General features: G+C 44.9%; 1 protein-coding gene across 1 annotated transcript in view; it reads left to right on the plus strand.

The window, feature by feature from the left end:
* Nucleotides 1-15,815, plus strand: part of LOC139158810 (vomeronasal type-2 receptor 26-like) — a 28,794-nt gene extending 12,979 nt beyond the window's left edge. Inside the window, exons 5-6 of the mRNA XM_070736147.1 lie at nt 2,127-2,253; nt 14,905-15,815. Of these exons, the coding sequence (XP_070592248.1) occupies nt 2,127-2,253; nt 14,905-15,815 (1,038 nt within the window). The remainder of the gene's footprint in view (nt 1-2,126; nt 2,254-14,904) is intronic.

A 15,815-nucleotide genomic window follows, 5' to 3' on the forward strand; every position in this document is an offset into this window, starting at 1 on the left:
GAAAATGAACACAAAAACAAGGGGACACAAAGTGAGATTAGTTGGGGGAAAGATCAAAAGCAACATGAGAAAATATTATTTTACTGAAAGAGTAATAGATGATTGGAACAAACTTCCAGCAGACGTGGTTGGTCAATCCACAGTAACTGAATTTAAACATGCCTGGGATAAACATAAATCCATCCTAAGATAAAATACAGGAAATAGTATAAGGGCAGACTAGATGGACCATGAGGTCTTTTTCTGCCATCAATCTTCTATGTTTCTATGTTTCTAACCTATTCATTAGTTTAGTTGAGGTTTGTAAGGTGAAAGGTTTGAAAGATGAAAAATTTTACCATAGGAATCAATGGAAAAGTGATTAATGCCTGCAAGCCCAAAACTCATCCTTTTGCCAGCCGAAGCGCCCGTTTTTGCACTGCTGGGAATCCGCTGAGGCTCCCCTCCATGGGAAACCCCACCTCCAGACTTCCATGTTTTTGTGATGCTGCGATTTTGCTGAGGCTCCCCTCGCTGGGAAACCCCACCTCTGGACTTGCACTGCTGGGATTCCCCTGCTGGGATTCCCCTGCAGCATCGCAAAAACATGGAAGTCCGGAGGTGGTGTTTCCCATGGAGGGGAGCCTCATGGGAATCCCAGCAGCGCAAAAACAGGCACTTCGCTGGCAACAGAAGTCGGGAGGCAGGATATCCCAGCGGCGGCTTGGATTTGTATGGTGAAAATAGTTTGGAAGAAGAGGCAAAAAAATCTTAAACCCCAGGTTTGTATCTCAAAAAGTTTGTATGACGATGGGTTTGTAAGACGAGGTATCACTGTATTTCCAAACTTAATTAATAGTAAAAAAGGAAAAATAAAAACATGGAACATTTCAAAAACATTAACTCACATCAGTCTTTTACTTGCGCAGTTGTTCCCTCGTCATAAACCTGTGCCTGCGAGCATCTTCTTCTGAGTCTAATGATGATGACTCACTAATGGGGTAATTAGCTAATGGGCTGCCTTTAATTACCCCATCGTCCGATCCTGCTTCACTTCCAGAATCTTCCCTTCCAGAATCTTCCCTTGACACAGAAGCTTCACTGTCCGAAGCTGTTGGCAGTAAAACCGTCTCTGATAACGTGAGGATTCTCCCAAACCAATCCCCAAAGTCCTTGGAGCAGGAACTGGCCCAGTGCCAACCACAACATAAATTATTCATATATTCTATCCTTCTGATACAATTTTATAAATTCTTTTGTCATTCATTTATTTTAAAAAGAACAATGCTAATTCTAATGGTATCATTACACCATTTCATTTAAGTATTTAATCATCCATCCTCAAATTTCCATTCCTCTTGCTAAACCCCAGTAGTTTTATATCTAATTTTTCTTATCTTTTTAAAATCAGATACTTTCTTCCTCTTTCTCTGTCAAAATATACAATTTTTGCAGGTTTTCCAAATTCCATCCCAAATTCTTTCTTATTTTGCCCATTCCGAGGTGTCGGGTCACACATATTCTCAATACAAGTGCTTATTTTCATATAATCATCATCAAACCTGTGAAACTCTACCTCCTCTTTAATCAAACCACCTTCTAAATCTCTTTTGAGATCTCTTGGGATCCCTTCATTCCTTGTTCAATCTCATGAATAAATTCAATTGGTAGTACTTTTATATTAATGTCATTATGTTGCTGTCTATTACTATATTTTCTGTACTGCATTATTTTTCCAATATTGCGCATAGCAAATCTTTGCAGCTGTTATTAGATGGGTTATTAAATATTGATTTTTTTAGAATATTGTTTTTTTCTAATTTCTAGTAAGAAGCATTCTCGTTCCATGTCTATTATCTCCTGTAAACATCTTTGTATCATTTTCCAGAAACCTTTCGCTTTGGGACAGGTCCACCATAGATGAAAGAAGATGCCTAACTCTTTTTTGCATTTCCAACACTTTGGATTGGAATCTAGATATATTTTTGCCAATCTAGATGGTATTTAGTACCATCTATAAAACATTTTGTAATAATTTTCTTTGAATGCACTCTACTTTTAGTCTTACTTCAAGAGCATGTCAGCATATCGAGATGGTTGACGGTAACATACTATGTTCTTTTGGAATTATTTGTTTTTCTGCTTAGGCTCCTCCTCAGTCCAAATGTGTGGAAAAATGTCACCCAGGATTTTTCAAGCGGACTCAGAAAGGAGAGCCAGTTTGCTGCTATGACTGTGTTCCTTGTCCGGAGGGAACCATCTCCACTCAGGAAGGTGGGTGACACCAAAGAAAAGGACAGGCCTTATGGAAGTAGATTCAGCACAATACATCCAAGGAATTTTCATGCAACCACAAGTTAAAAGACAGTTTAATTTTCAAACTGTACAATTTATTATCTGTAGCAGGGGTGCCAAGTTGGTGGCCCATGGGCTGGATGCATCATGTTTAAAATTACTACTAGAGTTGGAAGGACTTTGTAGGTCATCTAGTCCAACTCTCCACTCAAGTAGGAGTCGCTATACTATTTCAGACAAATGGTCATCCAAGTCTCAAATGGTGAAGCTCTTACAACCTCTGCAGGCAAGCTATTCCACTGGTTGATCGCTCTCACTGTCAGAAAATTCCTCCTATTTCCAGGTTGAATCTTTCCTTGTTCAGCTTCCCTTCATTATGCCTTGTCTGGCCTTCAAGTGCATTGGAAAACAGTCTGACCCCTCCTCTGTGTGGCGGCCCTTCAAATATTGGAACACTGCTATTATGTCTCTCCTGGTCCCTCTCTTCGCTAGACTGGCCATGCCAAGTTTCTGCAGCCGCTCTTCGTATGTTATAGTCTCCAGTCCCCTAATCATCCTGCTTGCTCTCCTCTGCAGTTTCTCTAGAGTTTCTATGTCTGTTTTATAGTGTGGTACCAAAACTGGATGCAGTATTTTAGGTGTCGTCAAAGTACGGTTTTATAGAGTGGTATTAGTACCTCTCTAGTCCTAGACTGTATCCATCTGTTAATACAATTAGGATTGCATTGGCTTTTTTGGCTGCTGCTGCACATTGCTGGCTCATGTTGTCTGCTAAGACTCCAAGATCCCTATGCTATTGAGTGCAGTTTCACCCAGTTTATATGTAAGTTTATGATTTTTCTTACCTAAGTTAAGCAATTAACAAAAACTTTTCCAATAGGCTCTGTTTTGCAGGAGAGGGAAAAACATTCAAAAGTATGTATAATGGATGAAAGGGTTTTATTGTCATTAAATGTGAATGGAATGTCATCACAGAAAAAACATTATAGAATTATGAAATTGTCCAGGGATAGTAGAGGTGATTTTTTGCTTTTTATCAGAAACTCATAAAGGGAGGAAAAGATCAGACAAATTAGTTAATAATAGTGACTGGAAAAGGATTTATGAATCTAGAGGGAACACAAAAAGTAGAGGAGTGGCAATTGTGATAAATCAAAGAGTACCATTTCAATTAATTAATATTAAAAGAGATAAAGATGGTAGAATGTTTATTTATTTATTTATTTATTATTTAGATTTGTATGCCGCCCCTCTCCGCAGACTCGGGGCGGCTCACAACAAGTGAAAAAACAATCTACAACAAATCTAAATTACTGTTTAAAAATATTTAAAAGACCCCATATTCTAAACACACATACATACAAACATACCATTCATAAATTGTATCTGCCCGGGGGAGATGCTTCAGTTCCCCCATGCCTGACGACAGAGGTGGGTCTTAAGGAGTTTACGAAAGGCAAGGAGAGTAGGGGCAGTTCTAATCTCCGGGGGGAGTTGATTCCAGAGGGCCGGGGCCACCACAGAGAAGGCTCTTCCCCTGGGGCCCGCCAACTGACATTGTTTAGTTGACGGGACCCAGAGAAGGCCCACTCTGTGGGACCTAATCAGTCGCTGGGATTCGTGCGGCAGCAGGCAGTCTCGGAGATATTCTGGTCCAGTGCCATGAAGGGCTTTAAAGGTCATAACCAACACTTTGAATTGTGACCGGAAGTTGATCGGCAACCAATGCAGACTGCGGAGTGTTGGTGAAACATGGGCATACCTAGGTAAGCCCATGACTGCTCTCGCAGCTGCATTCTGCACGATCTGAAGTTTCTGAACACTTTTCAAAGGTAGCCCCATGTAGAGAGCATTACAGTAGTCGAACCTCGAGGTGATGAGGGCATGAGTGACTGTGAGTAATGAGTCCCGGTCCAGATAGGGCCGCAACTGGTGCACCAGGCAAACCTGGGCAAACGCCCCCCTCGCCACAACTGAAAGATGGTTATCTAATGTGAGCTGTGGATCGAGGAGGACGCCCAAGTTGCGGACCCTCTCCGAGGGGGTCAATAATCCCCCCCAGGGTAATGGAAGGACAGATGGAATTGTCCTTGGGAGGCAAAACCCACAGCCACTCCGTCTTATCCGGGTTGAGTTTGAGTCTGTTGACACCCATCCACGCCCCAACAGCCTCCAGGCACCGGCACAGCACTTCCACCGCTTCGTTGACTGGACATGGGGTGGAGATGTAAAGCTGGGTATCATCAGCGTACTGATGATACCTCACCCCATGCCCTTGGATGATCTCACCCAGCGGTTTCATGTAGATATTAAATAGCAGGGGGAGAGGACCGACCCCTGAGGCACCCCACAAGGGAGAGATCTCGGAGTCGACCTCTGGTCCCCCACTAACACCGACTGCGACCGACCGGAGAGGTAGGAGGAGAACCACTGGAGAACAGTGCCTCCCACCCCCAACCCCTCCAGCCGGTGCAGAAGGATACCATGGTCGATGGTATCAAAAGCCACTGAGAGGTCAAGAAGCACCAGGACAGAGGATAAACCCCTGTCCCGGGCCCGCCAGAGATCATCCATCAATGCGACCAAAGCAGTTTCCGTGCTGTAACCGGGCCTGAAACCCCACTGCTGGGGACCTAGATAATCGGCTTCTTCCAAGGACCGTTGGAGCTGGAGTGCCACCACCTTCTCGACAACCTTCCCCATAAAGGGAAGGTTGGAGACCGGTCGGTAGTTATTAAGTACGGCTGGGTCCAGGGAAGGCTTCTTGAGGAGGGGGCGCACAAGCGCCTCTTTATGGGATGATGGAAAGGATCCCCTCCCCAAGGAAGCGTTGATAATCTCCTGGACCCAGCTCCGTGTCACCTCCCTGCCGGCCGAGACCAGCCAGGAGGGACACGGATCCAGTAAACAGGTGGCGGAACTCACAGCTCCAATGGCCTTGTCCACTTCATCAGGTGTCACCAGATCAAACTCTTCCCAGACAGGTGGACAAGTACGGGCCCCAGTCACCTCGACTGACTCGTTGTCAGCCGACTCTGTTTTCCAATTGGAGTCGAGGTCCGCCCGAATCTGAGCGATTTTATCAGCGAAAAACGTGTTAAAGTCCTCGGCACTACTCTGTAAGGGCTCCCCAGCTCCCCCCTGGTTAAGAAGGGAGCGGGTCACCCTAAACAGAGCGGCCGGGCAGGATTCCGCTGATGCAATCAAGGCGGCATGATACGCGCATCTTGTCGCCTTAAGCACCACTTTGTAAGTCTTAATAAAAGCTCTTACAAGTGTTCGATCAGATTCAGACTTGCTCTTCCTCCATCGCTTCTCTAGACGTCTCTTCTGGCGTTTCAACTCCCGGAGCTCCTCGTTGAACCATGGAGCTCTATGGGGTCTAGCGCCATGGAGAGGTCGCAAAGGCGCAATCCGATCAAGAGCCTCCGCTGCAGCCTTGTTCCAGGCTTCCGCAAGAGACTCCACCGAACTGTGGACGAGTGCATCTGGAATAACCCCAAGTACCATCTGAAAGCCCTCTGGGTCCATCAGGCATCTGGGGCGGAACATCTTAGTTGGTTCCGCCTCCCTGCGGGGAAGGATTGGAGCCAGGAAGTCAAGCCATAGTAGAAAATGGTCTGACCATGACAAAGGCAATATTTCTAAGCCCCTTAGTCTCAGACCATTACTCAATTGCTCAGAGAGGAATACCATGTTGGGCGTGTGCCCTCCCTCATGAGTCGGACCCTGTATTACTTGAGTCAGGTCCATGGCTGTCATGGTGGCCATGAACTCCTGTGCCAGTCCAGAGGCTTCGCCGAGTGACGGCAGGTTGAAGTCCCCCAAGACAATAAGTCTGGGGAACTCCACCGCCAACCCGGCTACCTCCTCGAGCAGCAGAGGCAGGGCTTTTGACAAGCAGCTGGGAGGCAGGTACGTGAGAAACAAGCCCACCTGAACCCCTAAGTCCAGCTTCATCAAGAGAGATTCTCAACCCGCAATCTCTGGAGCAATGAGTCTACGTAGGCAAAGGCTCCCCCTGGCTATAATAGCCACTCCTCCCCCCCTTCCCTGGGGTCGAGGTTGATGCCATATCTGAAACCCAGCTGGGCAAATTTCAGAGAGAGGAACTCCTCCCTCTGGGCCCAGCCAGGTTTCAGTAATACATGCCAGGTCGGCCTCCTCATCCAGGATTAGATCCCGGATGAGGAGAGCTTTATTTACCACCGATCTGGCATTAAGCAGCAGCAACCTGAGCCCAGGGCCAGAATTACACTCCTCACCAGTACCCAAGGTTGGGCTCACAGAGCCAGAACAGGGGATCATTATTACGCAACGATCCCTCGTTCCCCTGGAACAGCTAACTCTGTGGCCCCCGCCATATCTGCCTCTCCCCAGCAACACCGGGATGTTCTGACCCTCTGTCCCCCCAGAGATAGGTGCCTCCCCCCCGCCTCTCCAGCGCCAGGTGGGCCAACTATGTTACTTGCATCCTTCCCATTCATTTCACCCATATTGTAACCCCATACATCCCATCCATACCAATCATTCACTCCATATATACTACACCCTCCCCAATTGTCCATCATTAAACCCCCCCAATAATTTAGTTAAAAGTAAATCAATTTATAGTTAAAAATACTAAAAATTAAAATACTAACAAAGGTAATAGATACACATAAAAATATAAAATATATAAAATATGGATAATAATGTAATAATTTAGTTAATTAAAATGAATCCAATCTAATCAGTAGTGTATAAAGTGTATATATAGAGAATATAGGAATTTGGTTAGCAGCAAGGTCGTATCAGTTCTCAGTTACTAAGTTGGTTTGGCTGATTAGTTCTCAAAGTTGTCATTAAGGGGAAAATAAATAATAAGGTAACAACCTTAGCAGCAATCTATACTCCTAATGCAAATACAAAGCAATTCATAATAAATGTAAAGCGTAAGCTAGATAACTTCGCAGAAGGCATAGTGATCCTAGCAGGTGATTTTAATTTGGAATTAACAGCAGGGAGGCGAGAAAATAAATACAATTAATATGTTGGACCTCCATGCAAACGTAGCAAACAGGGATACATTTTATTCAGCAAGACATAATAAATTTAGTTGTATTGACTATATATTAATGAATAAAATAGGGGAGGTACAGATCAAGAGAGCTGAAGTTAAAGTATTTGGTTATCAGATCATGCTCCATTGTTAGCAGTGATTGAAATGGAGGCTAATAGACAATAAAGGATAATAATAATTTTATTAGATAGGGCCAGGGTGGGAAGCAGGCAGGATGGGGTGGAACTCAGTTCCACTGGCGGTATTGAAGATGCGTGCACAGCTCCAGCTGATTGGCGGCAGTCACTTCCTGGATTACTGGTCTTGGCTCGGCTCTCCTTTTTCCCCCTGCTGCTGCTGCAGCTGCTCTCCTTGGTTTTTTTCCTCTTTTCCTCTTTCCTCTTTCAGACGAGCTTTCCTGTCCCCTGCCCAGCTCCCCTCCAGTCTCACGTTTGTTTCTTTGTTTTTTGTTCATTCGTTCATTCATTCATTCATTCATTCATTCATTCATTCATTTATTGCATTGATATGCCCTCAGAGTCCTTTTGGAGTGAGCAATAAATAAATAAATAAATGAATGAATGAATGAATGAATGAACGAACGAACAAACAAACAAACAAACAAACAAACAAACAAACAAACCAGCCAGCCAGCCAGCCAGCCAGCCAGCCAGCCAGCCAGCCAGCCAGCCAACCAACCAATCAATCAAATCAATCAATCAATCCAATTAATTTAAAAACTGATTAATCTAAAGCCCCTGTGACATTAAACATCAATCATTCCCATTCACACAACAAACATACATTACATTCTTTGGCCAGGGAGCTAGGGTCTAATGCTTCCATGCCTGGCGACATAGATGAGTCTCATTGACAGGACCTGGAGTTGGCCTTCTCCAGGTCCTGTCAATGAGGCTCTGCCTCTCTGGAATCAGCTCCCCCAGAGATTCGCACTGCCCCCACCCTCCTTACCTTCTGCAAGAGTCTGAAGACTCATCTATATCGTATACAATGAGCTAACAATATTTATATACATGATACTAGTAAGAGAAAAATATTAGGAGAGGGGATGGAAGGCACACTGGTGCACTTATGTGTGCCCCTTACTGACCTCTTAGGAATTGGGTGAGGTCAACAGTGGATAGTATAAGGCAGGGATGGGCTGCTCCCCAGATGGGGGGGGAATGCAGTGGGGTAGCGAAAATGGAGCTCCACTCCAGACAGTCCCTCTTTTCAATCATTTGTCCTTCGTCCCACGGTGTTTTCAAAATGTCCTGATTTTGGAATGAAGAAGAGGATGGCCAGTGGTGGGGGGAGAGCAGGAGGAGAAAAACCGGGGAAGGAAACCATTTCTAGATTTAAAAAAGTCACTGTTCTCACCATTATAAAGGGATAGCCAGGACACAACACAAAAAGCCAATGAAAACCATAGCAGCCGCTGCCGCAAGGAGCCAAGAAACCCTTAATCTTCTCTCTCCCCCCCCCCTTTTGGTAGTAGGGAAAAGGCTGCTGTGAAATTCTCTTGCTGTTTTCTGTAGATTTGAGTGCATTAAAAAAATTTGTTGGCTTTTTGTGTTGTGTCCTGGCTATCCCTTTATAACGATTCCTGACCTGAGCAGCCTCCACCTTTCCAATGGCTCCCTTTCACCTACAGCAAGAACAGTGAGTGACTTTTTTTTCCTTTCCCGGTTTTTCTAATATGATCCTGAGTTCCCCTCCCTCCTTCCCAAAACCCCCAATGGTTCCTGTGTGTTCTGTCTGTTCCTTCCCACTTCGGCCATGGCATGGCCAGAAACTTTCCCAAACGTTTGTGCATTCCAACAGACTGGGGGAGGGGAGGTGGGAATAAGGATTCAGCCCATTGAGAGAGAGAAATAGAAATGGGGGGAGGAAGAGAAAGAGAGAAAGAGGGACAGAGAGAGAGAGAGAAAGAAAGAGAGGAAGGAAGGAAGAGAGAGAATGAAAGAGGGAGGGAGAGAGGGAAAGGGAGGGAGAAAGAGAGAGAAAAAAAGAAAGATTTTTTTTTGCTCCATATAGACCAATTTTTTAATCAAGAACCTCCCCCCCCCCGGGCAATGGTGTCCCTCTTTACCAATGTAAAAATGTGGACACTTTAGCATAAGCCACGCCCACAGTGTGGTAGTAAAAAAAATGGTAGCCCTTCATTGGTCTAAGGCAGTGGTCCCCAAACTACAGCCCGTGGGCCACATGCAGCCCGCTGAGGCCATTTATCTGGCCCGCGGATCTTTTCCAAGGCCACTCTGGAAAAGCAGTGAGAACGTCCCCTTCAATCTTATCTCACCCAAGGTAAAGTAAGGCTTGCTGAAAGCCAAGCTGGGCACAACACACATACATACACACACACACCTCCTCCTCCTCTTTGAGTTGCTAGCTCCTGTTTTCTGAATGGGGATTGAATGGGAGTCCGGGGTTGGAGGGTGGAGACTTCTTGGGTGAGTCCTCCACGGGGAGAGAAGAGGGAGGGTGAAAGAGGGAAAAGAGAGAGAGAGAAGTGGAGAGAAAGAAAGAAAAGGGAAAAAGAGCAAGGGAAGGAAGTGGAGAGGAAGGAGGGAGGGAAGGGAAGGAGGGGGAGAAAGAGAGGGAGAGAGAAAGGGAGGGAGGAAGAGAGATAGCAAGAGAGAGAGTGAGAAAGAAAGAGCAAGAAACAGAAAGAAAGCAAGAGAGAGAGCAAGAGAGAGAGAGAGAAAGAAAACAAGAGAGAGAGAAAGCAAGACAGACAGAGAGAGAGAGAGAGAGAGAGAGAGAGAGAGAGAGAGAGAGAGAAATAAGGTATGTGAAACATAGAAACATAGAAACATAGAAGTCTGACGGCAGAAAAAGACCTCATGGTCCATCTAGTCTGCCCTTATACTATTTTCTGTATTTTATCTTAGGATGGATATATGTTTATCCCAGGCATGTTTAAATTCAGTTACTGTGGATTTATCTACCACATCTGCTGGAAGTTTGTTCCAAGGATCTACTACTCTTTCAGTAAAATAATATTTTCTCATGTTGCTTTTGATCTTTCCCCCAACTAACTTCAGATTGTGTCCCCTTGTTCTTGTGTTCACTTTCCTATTAAAAACACTTCCCTCCTGGACCTTATTTAACCCTTTAATATATTTAAATGTTTCGATCATGTCCCCCATTTTCCTTCTGTCCTCCAGACTATACAGATTGAGTTCATTAAGTCTTTCCTGATACGTTTTATGCTTAAGACCTTCCACCATTCTTGTAGCCCGTCTTTGGACCCGTTCAATTTTGTCAATATCTTTTTGTAGGTGAGGTCTCCAGAACTGAACACAGTATTCCAAATGAGGTCTCACCAGCATTCTATATAGTGGGATCATAATCTCCCTCTTCCTGCTTGTTATACCTCTAGCTATGCAGCCAAGCATCCTACTTGCTTTCCCTACCGCCTGACTGCACTGTTCATCCATTTTGAGACTGTCAGAAATCACTACCCCTAAATCCTTTTCTTTTGAAGTATTTGCCAACACTGAACTGCCAATACAATACTCAGATTGAGCATTCCTTTTCCCCAAGTGCATTATTTTACATTTGGAAACATTAAACTGCAGTTTCCATTGCTTAGACCATTTATCTAGTAAAGCTAAATCATTTACCATATTACAGACGCCTCCAGGAATATCAACCCTATTGCACACTTTAGAGTCATCGGCAAATAGGCAAACCTTCCCTACCAAACCTTCCCCTATGTCACTCACAAATATATTAAAAAGAATAGGACCCAGAACAGATCCTTGTGGCACACCGCTTGTAACCTGACTCTGCTCAGAATACTCGCCATTAACAATAACTCTCTGATGTCTACGCGCAGTGCAGTGATGTCTATGTGCAGTGTGCATAGGAATCTGTTCACATGTTTTTTTATAGTCCGGCCCTCCAACAGTCTGAGGGACAGGGAACTGGCCCCCTGTGTAAAAAGTTGGGGACCCCTGGTCTAAGAGTAAAGTTTTGATGGTTGATGATACTAGGTGATGATACTACAGAGTGATGATAGGTGATGATACTACAGAGTCAGATAGTGAGTTCCATGCATTAACTACTTGGTTACTAATGTCAAATTTCCTACAGTCGAGTTTGGAGCAGTTTACTTTGAGTTTGTATCTGTTGTGTGCTCATGTATTGTTGTGGTTGAAGCTGAAGTAGTTGTTGATGGGAAGGACATTGTAGCAGATGATTTTATGGGCTATGCTTAGGTCATATTTAAGGCAACTTATTTCTAAGCTTTCTAAACTTAGGATTGTTAAATCTGGTTGCGTAGGGTATTCTGTGGCAAGTGGAGGAGTGAAGGGCTCTTCTAGTAAAGTATCTCTGGATGTTTTATAAGCTGTTTATGTCCGAAGTGTTGAGTGGGTTCCAGATAAATGAGCTAGATTCAAGGATTGGTTCAGTGAAAGTTTTGTATGCTCTGGTTAGTAGTGTGCTATTACCATAGAAGAAACTATGTAGAATTAGGTTCCTATGAAGCTACATTAATAGAGGTAACCCCCCCTCCCAATAATAAATCTGTTAATCTTTCTAGGCAAATATATTTAATAATTGTGCTTCCTATGAATGAGCAGCATGATGGCCTAGTGGTAAAGATACTTGCCTCCCACTTGAAAGCCTAAGAATTCAATCCTAAGCAGCAGCAGATGTTTATCTCTCCGAGTGAGCAAAGAAAAATATATCTGCTACGAACTCCATATGGCATCAGGAAGGGCATTCATTGGCTGCCGATTAGTTTCTGGTCACAATTCAAAGTGTTGGTAATGACCTATAAAGCCCTATATGGGATTGGACCAGAATACCTTCGGGACTGTCTTCTGCCACATGAAACCCAGTGGCTGATAAGGTCCCACAGAGTTGGCCTTCTCTGGGCCCCGTCAACCAGACCAGCGTTTCCCAACCGGTGTGCCACGGCACACTAGTGTGCCGTGAGACACGGCCAGGTGTGCCGCGAAGCTAGGACTTAGAGAAGCTCCAGCTGGGCGGGGTGCTGCCAGTGCTGGACCGCCGTATCTGGCGTTCTCCTGCTGGGCCCCAAAGAAGGAAGGTGGGGAAAAGGAGGCAGGGGCGGGGAGGTGCGGCAGTAGGAGTAAAGGAAGCCGCGGCCACCCCTGCCTCCCCACGGTGCCTCCGGCCAAATGCGCCCCTGGCTTCTCCGCCCTGCCCCATTGCCCGCCCGATCCACCCACTCTCCTCCGCCGCCATCGCCTCCTGTCTTGGGGCGCGATCTGCCCCCTCTCCTCCGCCACCGCCTCCTGTCTTGGGGCGCGATCCGCCCCCTCTCCTCCTCCGCCGCCTTCTGCCTTGGGGCGCGATCCTCCCCCTCTCCTCCGCCGCCACCTCCTCCCTTGGGGTGAGCAATCCGGGAGTCCGGGACTGTGTGGCTTTGCACCATGAAGAGAAAACGGCAGCAGGGAAATGTCGGCTGGGCTAACGGGAGGCGGCACGTGGCCGGGCGCTGGGGAGGTCTGGGAGGGCGAGGGGCTCTGGCTCTCTCTCTCTCTTTCTTTTTCTCTCTGTTGCCAGCGTAGTGAACGAGAGAGAAAGAGAGAGAGAGAAAAAGGAGGGGAGAGAGAATGAGAGAGAAAGCAAGCAAGAGAAAGAGAGGGAAAGAAAGCAAGAGAGAGAGAGAAAGAGAGGGGGGAAGGAGGGAGAGGGAAAGACAGAGGGAGGGAAGGAGGGAGAGAGAAAGAGAGCAAAAAGAGAGAAAGAAAGAAAGAGGGATGGAGAGAGAGAAAGAAGGGAAGGAAGGAAGAGAGAGAAAGAGGGAGGGAGAAATAGAGTGAAATGGAGGAAGATATTTTTTTTGTCCAAACTTTTCTTTAGCCCCCCCGCCCCCCCTGCCCCCCCTGCCCCCCCCCCCCCCCGTTCAGTGTTCCCCAGAATTTTGAAAATATGAATAATGTGCCGCGGCTCAAAAAAGGTTGGGAAACACTGAACTAGACAATGTCGTCTGGCGGGACCCAGGAGAAGAGCCTTCTCTGTGGCGGCCCCGGCCCTCTCAAATCAACTCCCCCTGGAGATTAGAACTGCCCCCACCCTCCTTGCCTTTCGTAAGTTATTGAAGACCCATTTATGTCGCCAGTCATGGGGTAATTGAGGGACCCCCAGGCTATTATGGTTTATGAATGGTATCACTGAGTTGTATGGTTTTTTAATGATATGGGTTTTAGATGTTTTTTAAATATTGGATTTGTATATTGTTTATTACTGTTGTGAGCCATTCCAAGTCTTCAGAGAGTGACAACAAACAAATCTAATAAATTATTATTATTATTATTATTATTATTATTATTATTATTATTATGTCAGTACAACACAGCAAACGAGATCACTATGCTGGATTTCGTATTTCATCACCAATCGGGCGCCTCCCAAGCACCTAGGACTGCCAAGCACCTAGGACTGCGTGATGTAGCGGTGAATTATCCATCTTTGATATCCGTGTTTTTCAGGCTCTGAGTTGTAATAACATTTCATGATTGTGCGATTCTCTGACATTGAGAATTTCTGCCGCTTTTTGATTTGTAAGCTTTGTTTGTTTTGTTCCTGTAGCTCATTTGTCGATGGCTGCCCAGGTTCCACAGCAGCCATCGCGGTCCTTTTTATCCTGGGCGACGACCGAGCCAGTATGGACTTCTTTTTGTTTTGTCTCTCCATTAGTTTAAATAGGTTAGGTAGGTTTAGTCTGGCAACTCTGCTTTGACCACTCCTGCAAGATTAGACCTCCCAGTAGTTTACACTACCACCGGCACAGCTCTCAGCTTCATGGAAGCACACAAGCCCCACTACCATGACAAGGCGTATCCAGCAGTGGGGATTATTATTATTATTATTATTATTATTATTATTATTATTATTATTATTATTATTATTATTAATTTATTATCCAGTAAATGCTCAGATCCATCCAATCACGCTGACTTTATCCCAAATTAAGGGAATACATGGTTGTGAAGAGAGGGGGGGGTTATTTTAGTTTTTGATGAGGGTTCTGAACATTAGAGAGGACTTCTTCTAGGAGTTCCTCCAGTTTGATAGACCTTAGCAATGTGCACATGTGCCACATGCATGCACACACACCACACACATACACACACAGATACACAAAGAGAGAGAGAGAGGGAGAGAGATATTATATATGCTTCTTAATCTTTTTAAAAAGTTTTGGTTCTACCGCTAACAAATGCTTTTGTGAAAATGCTAATAGTGCTATCTGTTAATCTAGAAAGATTAAAAGATTCATTGCTTACCTCTAATAATGTAGGTTTAATATGAAGGTTCTACAAATTACATTCAAACTCACTCTTATCCCAGGACATCTCCCAATTTCATAGATTACTAGAAATATAGCTGCATTGTTTAAAAAGAAAATGGTATTCTTTATTATTTATTTAATAGATTTGTATGCCGCCCCTCTCCATAGATTCTTATTATTCTTATCTTCTTTCTCTGGCAATAATAAAAAATGCATCTTGAGAAACTTCCAGTTATCAGCTGTTCTCCAAAGAAGGTATTTCTTGAAATGTAAATGGACAGAATATTAAAGAAATACTGTTTGTTTTTCTCAGATACAAAAAAATGCACCAAGTGTCTGGATAATAAATATCCCAATAAAGACCGAGTCCAATGTATCCCCAAAGTTCAATCCTTCTTGTCTTATGAAGAATATTTGGGCATCATCCTGTCCACTTTTTCACTACTCTTGTTCCTAACCACAAGCCTTCTCTTAATTATATTCATTAAATACAAAGAAACTCCCATTGTCAAAGCTAACAACCGAGACCTCTCCTACATCCTCCTGGTGTCCCTCATGGTTTGTTCCTTGTCTCCTCTTCTCTTCGTTGGTCAGCCAAGGAAATCCACTTGTCTTCTCCGACAAACAGTCTTCAGCATCATCTTCTCAGTTGCCGTTTCTTCTCTCTTGGCCAAAACGATTACTGTGGTGCTGGCTTTCCTGGCCACAAAACCAGGCAACCGTGTGAAGAGATGGTTGGGGAAGCGTTTGGCCAACTCCATCGTCCTTTCTTGTTCTAGTGTCCAAATTATCATCTGCTCCACCTGGATGGGAATTTCTCCCCCATTTCCTGACTCTGACCTCCACTCTCAGCCTGGAGTGATCATCCTGCAATGTAATGAGGGTTCTGATGTCATGTTCTATATCACCCTAAGCTACCTGGGTTTCCTGGCTGCCATCTGCTTCACAGTAGCATTCCTGGCCAGGAATCTGCCCGGGTCCTTCAATGAGGCCAAGCTAATCACCTTCAGCATGCTGGTCTTCTGCAGTGTCTGGGTAACTTTTGTGCCCACCTACCTGAGCACCAAAGGGAAATATATGGTGGCTGTGCAGGTCTTCTCAATCCTGACCTCCAATGCTTGTCTGCTGAGCTTCATCTTTATCCCCAAATGCTACATTATAATTCTGAGGCCGGAGCTGAATACAAAGGAGCATCTTACAGCCAGAAAAAATATGGAAATGTGA

The sequence above is a fragment of the Erythrolamprus reginae genome, chromosome 2 (genome assembly GCF_031021105.1).
Source record: "Erythrolamprus reginae isolate rEryReg1 chromosome 2, rEryReg1.hap1, whole genome shotgun sequence".
NCBI classification, from domain to species: domain Eukaryota; kingdom Metazoa; phylum Chordata; class Lepidosauria; order Squamata; family Dipsadidae; genus Erythrolamprus; species Erythrolamprus reginae.